The sequence below is a fragment of the Branchiostoma lanceolatum genome, chromosome 3 (genome assembly GCF_035083965.1).
Source record: "Branchiostoma lanceolatum isolate klBraLanc5 chromosome 3, klBraLanc5.hap2, whole genome shotgun sequence".
Lineage (NCBI taxonomy): Eukaryota > Metazoa > Chordata > Leptocardii > Amphioxiformes > Branchiostomatidae > Branchiostoma > Branchiostoma lanceolatum.
Window position 1 is genome coordinate 12,548,980 of NC_089724.1, and position 6,368 is coordinate 12,555,347.

A 6,368-nucleotide genomic window follows, 5' to 3' on the forward strand; every position below is an offset into this window, starting at 1 on the left:
AGTTTTAAGTTGAAATATTATGGTGTCAGCACGACTAGAGACAAAATCTACCATATATATGATTAGTGCAAAGATAGTAAATGATACTGACAGAATAATAGAAAAAAAGGATGGTTTATTGTTCTGCTAGATTGATTTCAGTCAACCATTATCGGAAAAATCCCGAATTTATGTTACCCAACGTTAATAGGTCTATCAGTATATCACAACTTTATCACTTGTAAACATGACTGGTATTAAACAGCCAAGAGGTGCTGTTATATCATTGATATAAAAACGTTGCGAGAAAAGATTAAGTGTCCATGGGCTACTGAAGGTGAACAGTGACAGGAGTCTAGCGATGGAATAAACTATGGATTTAGAGCTAGAAGGCTACGTCGTTGTGGCGTGCGTGGTGATGCTCACATCCATTCGTGAGGAATACGCAGCCCTATGCCAACTGAGTACATGCATATGTGACGTTACCCAAATAATTTGATAAGATGTGCATGCTTGTAGCGATCCGTAAGTGATCAAAACATTAACTTCATTGGACATACTTGAGACTGTACTGCTACTGTAGTGTGAGACGCTGCATGGTTTTGTCTGATGTGTGGAAGCTGAACTGTGAACAAATCCGACTTTTTCTACTAATGTTGTTTCTTCGTCGCTTCGTTTCGGGCTAGAATAGATAATGTTAGTCAGAATTTCACCCTTCCATGACCTGTTCTCTGATAGCTCTGTCTGACTTTGTACTCTTCTTTGCGACGACCTTGTCACCGTTTGCCCCCACGACCTTTGCGCTTATAATTAGGGTCAAGGTGCATTTTCACTTCCGGGTATGTTGGCATCCCCCGGCTTCCACAGACACAAGTAGACCGTGGTAGGTTTTTCATGATACAGCAGCTTTGACCTTTGCACAGAGATACGAGAGATATCAAAACGTGGTAGTTGTAAGGTTGGTACTGTTGGTATAGTACAGGATGTATTACATGCACGTATGTCAGCTACCTGTTAATGGATCTTAATGTAGGCGCCCTAATCTTGATCCTGACCAAAACAGGGGCAGCTTGACCCCCTCCCCATGAATAGTTCGCAATTCGAACTTCGTCCTCGTCCTCGGCATAAGCCTCAAGCGCCAAGCCTCTGCACGTAAAAGAACCCGACACACTTATGGAGAAGAGTAGGGGTGACCCGGTGTGTTTGGCCCAAAACGCGAGCCGTAGCAAAGCCGCATTGCACTAACTATAGACTACCTGTAGACGGCTTTTCACCTCAGTTGAGGATGCCTGCTTAACCTACCTGTTATGTTCGAATTCCTTCCAGGCAATGGCAGAAACAAATCACAACCTTCCTCAGAGGCTAGCAGACCTGAAACTGAAGACCTCTGTTTTAGAGGTCAAAGAAGTCGACCGGGATGCCATGACAAAGAAGACCGTCAAGTTAATTAACGCATATGATGACAACGTAATGAAATTGACCAGCGGACCGATCAAGATGTTGGACCAGGGAAGCCTCGAAACTATGGGAGACATCAGCGAAACCCCAGTTGACTTTGGTGAGCAAAATTATCAAATACAGTCTCCTTTAGTTCGAAGAGGAATTGGTAACAGTAAAAAGAACAGATGGTATGATTACATAGACACAGAATACTGTTAGTAGAAGTACCCGGCCGTCGAAGAGGGGTACAAGACGCGAATTGATATATATCAATTGTTAGATGGGGCATTGTTAAGTGCAGGGATGCACCACGACAAATAATTGGTTGACATAAAATTCATTATCAACAGCTTCTCTTTATTCCTGTATATGTACAGACTCCGTAATGCAGGACCTCAGTGACTGTTTGTTAAGTGCCGGAGACAACAACGGCCATCCGATGTTCCTTGGCTTCATTCCGTGTGGCGATGGGACATATCCCGCAACCCTGGGTGGTTTCCTTCCTGCAGCCTTCACTACGTACTCAGGTGTGTACATAACCTTGTACCTGGAGACGTTTGACTTAAGCAGTACTGTAATATTGTTTCCATTCAGGAGTACGAGTTTACATGGAAAGTTGAAAAACACCTACCTCTCAACGCATCGAATACCCAAAAGACCAAAACAGCAGATCAATAGAGCATATTTCTCTTACTTGTGGGACGGGGCTGGGGTGAAACTGAAAAATAAGATACTTACCTTACATGTTTCAATAAACACTGCAGTGGTTCATTTGGAGAGCCCAGCAGCCGTCCAGATGGAAAACAGGCTGATCAAATGGGTGGCAGACCTGTTCGGCTACCCCGCAGGGCACGCCGGGAACATCTCATCTGGAGGTTCTCTCGCCACTCTCACTGCGTTAGCTGTCGCACGGGATAGCAGGGAGCTCAAAGCCTCAGACTTTCACAGGTATGTGTTTTTGTGTGCTCAAGTTGTATAAGCTATTCTTGGAATCCCGTAAATAGTTATAATTTCAGCTTTTCACGGGACTCAGATGGCCAACGCTAACTCAGAATGACAATAATTGAACCACCAATAATAGTTGATGAAATCTACTTTTATTTCTCTCCACAGATGTGTGATTTATTGTAGTGAGTTCACCCATTATGCTGTGCAGAAGGGACTTCGGGCCGTTGGCATGCGGGAGGCTATTCTGAAGAAAACTCCAGTGGACCAGTCGTACAGGATGACAGCAGCGGCTCTTGAACGGCAGATCAAGGAAGACACGGAAGTGAGACAATTCCGTCAATTCATGGATGGGAAATTCTACTACCACATAACTTCTCTTTATTGTAGACCTCTTCATGTCTCTGTATTATCCATAGTCATACTTGTCTGTTATTATCTCCATGAAAAATATCTTTGGCGTGTCTGTCTGTCTGTCTGTCTGTCTGTCTGTCTGTGTGTTTGTGTTTTCGGATATTTGTAGTCAGCATAACTCAAGACCCTCTGGATGGATTATAATGATATTTGGTATGTGGGTAGATGTTGGGAAGAGAGAGGTCATGAGTATTTTTCGCCCCCCTGATATGTGACCTTGGTACTGCAGCAGATATTCCTTTTTTTGTATCTTTTGACTTGGACGTGCTATGGTCTTGATTTGTTTGGTTGCAGGTACCTTGTGGTGTAAGGAAGACGTGGTGTAGGTTTGGGCCCCTTTACAGCTTGCTCTGGAACTGCAGGGGCGTTTTGGTCAAAAAGGAGAATAACTAAACAAATGAACGACGGATTTCCATGGATTTCCATGGTATTTAGTATGGAGGTACCTTAGACAGAGATGTACACAATGACACGCAAGTTATGCAAATTGGAACTTAATTTGCATAACTAATGAGGAAAATCTATATTTGCGGTGTTTTCCATTATATGACTCAAATACAGTAGTTATGGCAGGTGAAATATTAACAGATGAAAATTATGGAAATAAATTTCCAATTTGAATAATTAGTACTTAAAGGAGTCCTTAAGTCCAGAGGGGGGAGTTATTTTCCAATAGATTATAATTTTAGGGAGTGAAAATGAATACTTTTTACAGTATAAGATAAAGTACCCACTAGTCCCGTGCGCATCAAAAAGCATTCAGTATTCTACCGAATTCCCCAGGTGACCCTCTATTTTCTGATTTATAAGATTAAAAAACCTCAGCCTATGGCTTATTACAATGTGCCTGATAAGGCCTGACAAAAGCTACATTACAGAAAGAATGTCAGAGTGGTTAAGAAAAACATGTCTTGCTTTGTGTACTTTTATATCTTATATTAACAATTGGCCGTCTTATTGTGCGTAACCCCCTCATCTATGCCAAGGTTCTGCAAGGGTTTAGTGAGTATATAATTGTCTTAGAAACACACCTTGTGTAATTCTCCATAAGCAGAATTCTGTAAAAAGTCGGCTGATTATGTATGCATTAATACAGTGATCTAGTGGAAAACAACACCGCCCCTTGGAGTGTAGGACTCCTTTCAGTGCCATAATTCACCCAAGTGATATATGATTGTACTGTCAACATTGTGACCTATGTAAGTCAGTTAAAGATGTACATGACCAAGCATAGATTATGCAAATTCAAAGTCATTTGCATAATCGACATATTTCTATACATATGAGGTCTCCGAACTCTTTAATCCTATAAGCGCTGCTTTACTCCTATACCAGACAAAATTAATGCTCGTATAGGTTTGCTGACGGAACAAAACCTTACTTTATTGTAACTTACTTACAACAAGGAGGTTATATAGCTAGGTCTATATAACCTCCTTGCTTACAACCAGGCCGGTTTGCTGCCCTTCCTGGCCGTGGCAACTGTGGGCACCACGCTGACCGGAAGTGTGGATCCTGTGGACGACATCGCTGATGTGTGTGAGCGTCACCAACTCTGGCTCCACGTTGATGCCGCCTATGGAGGGTTTTTCGCGCTCTGTGACGAAATGAAACAGCTGTTTGTTGGTGTGGAACGGAGTGATTCAATAGTGGTCAACCCACACAAAGGTCTGTATCAAGAACTTAAGCGAAACTTATTCGTTATCCACAAATTGTTATTTGTAGTGAAATATATTGTCCTGCTCTAATATGGAAATAGTTTAATTCAACTCCATGCTCCTACGTTTATGCCACTAACCTTAACTTTATCCTCAGGGCTTTTCGTACCTAGTGGTGTCGGAGTTCTTGTGGTGAAAGACGGAAAGAAGCTCCAACAGTGCTGCTCCTTTGAGCAAACAACCAACGTGTACAAGGGAATGCAGTTCTTTTCAGCTGAACATCTGTCCCCATGTGAGCTGTCCTTTGAACTGTCCCGGTCTTTCAGGTGAAATGTCTTTGGTAATTGATAGTCGCTATCACATTTCAAGTAGATCACCTTTACGTTCTATAGAATTTCCTTTTCTTTCCTTTAGCTAATGATAATACAGTTGTTGATAGATTGGCCGTTTCCTTTCCGGTGCCTATTTACAAACTCGCCCTCAATTTTTTTTATTCCTTAATACTTAATATAAGGGCATCAGAACTTCAGTTATATAGAGCTTCGTTTGGCAAACGTTTCAATCCTTTAAGTCTTAAACGGAAACCATGGAAGACTCTGTTGTGCTGTTCCTTATAGAGGTGCTCAGATGTGGCTTCCATTGAAAGTGTTTGGTGTTGGAGTTTTCCGTGCGGCCCTGGAAGAGAAACTCTTACTGGCACGTTACTTCTACGGGAAGCTAAAAGGTACTGAACGGACATTTTGTCTCAATGTTTGGGATGGATGGATGTCATCGTACCCGTGTTTTTTAAAAACCAATTCCAGGCACACTTTTCTGTGGGATTGGTATCTTCCTTTGGAATGCATTTGTCTTTGATTGATTTCATTCCCAGTTGAACTAAAACTAAACTTTTTTAAATCGATAGAAACTGGAGAATTCGAGCTACCGTTAGAGCCGGAGCTGTCCGTGGTCGTCTTTCGGGCTACAGCGCCACCTGGCGTCGATATCAACAACTTCAACCAGCAGCTTCTGAACGACCTGGTTTCTGACGGGAAAATCTTCATGACGGCCGCTACACTCAACGGCCAGTTCTACCTGCGTGTCTGTGTCCTGTGCTTCAGGACCCACATTGAGCATATCGATCTGTGCTGCTCCTTGATCCGAGAGAAACGTGCTCATCTGTGGAAGTAATTCCATTTGGATGCCTAAAATATCATTGCATATTAAAAGCAACATTTGGTATTTTAGGCGAAGCACGGATATCTGCGTTGTTTAAGATCTATATTCTGACATCGTACTTGGCAATAGATTTGGTACAACTCGCTTGTAGGCACCTTCCTATGTGATTATATATACTTGTAGAGTAATGATAGAATCGCGATGATATGAGTAACTGTCAGATGTGACACTGGATGGCTGAAGAAATAGTAGTATAACTATATTATTTTGATCTTGATACATCTTATGATGAATTTGAACATATATGTATGTTTTACATCCGTGAATAATTTCATCAGCTTGGCGAATGACTGAATAGCAAGGTTCTTTTATTCACAACCAAGCATTTTACTAGTCAGTATTGCCCTGATGAAGATGGCTGACAGCTGTCGAAACGTCGGCTCTTGTAAAATGCTTGGTTGTGAATAAAAGAACCTTGCTATTCAGTTATATGTATGTTTACATGAGGGAAATTATAAGCGTAAGACAATGATTGTGGCTAAGATTGCCAGACCTTGTTTTATGCACTTCAGGGTATAATAAGTCTATCACTCTATCGCAACTCTATCCCAAACATGGATAGTATTAAATAGAGGTTCTGTTATATCATTGATATAAAAGCGTTGCGAGAAAAGATTAAGTATCCCAGGGCTACTAAAATAAACAGTAACTGGGGTCTAGCGATAAAACAAACGATGGGTTTAGAACTTGAGGGATAAACAGTGACTGGGGTCT

General features: G+C 41.7%; 1 protein-coding gene across 2 annotated transcripts; it reads left to right on the top strand.

The window, feature by feature from the left end:
* The first annotated feature begins 184 nt into the window (after positions 1-184).
* LOC136430347 (aromatic-L-amino-acid decarboxylase-like) lies at positions 185-6,081 on the top strand. Of its 2 annotated transcripts, XM_066420871.1 has the most exons (9): positions 185-862; positions 1,306-1,537; positions 1,797-1,946; positions 2,184-2,367; positions 2,533-2,689; positions 4,230-4,446; positions 4,594-4,762; positions 5,054-5,160; positions 5,341-6,081. In XM_066420871.1, exons 2-9 carry the CDS (start codon positions 1,309-1,311, stop codon positions 5,604-5,606), a joined length of 1,479 nt encoding a protein of 492 aa, XP_066276968.1. In that variant the 5' UTR covers positions 185-862; positions 1,306-1,308; the 3' UTR covers positions 5,607-6,081. The 2 variants fall into 2 exon arrangements, with proteins under 2 accessions (XP_066276968.1, XP_066276969.1); XM_066420872.1 differs by lacking the exon at positions 5,054-5,160 and having other exon boundaries at positions 5,341-5,585.
* The last annotated feature ends 287 nt before the right edge of the window (positions 6,082-6,368 follow it).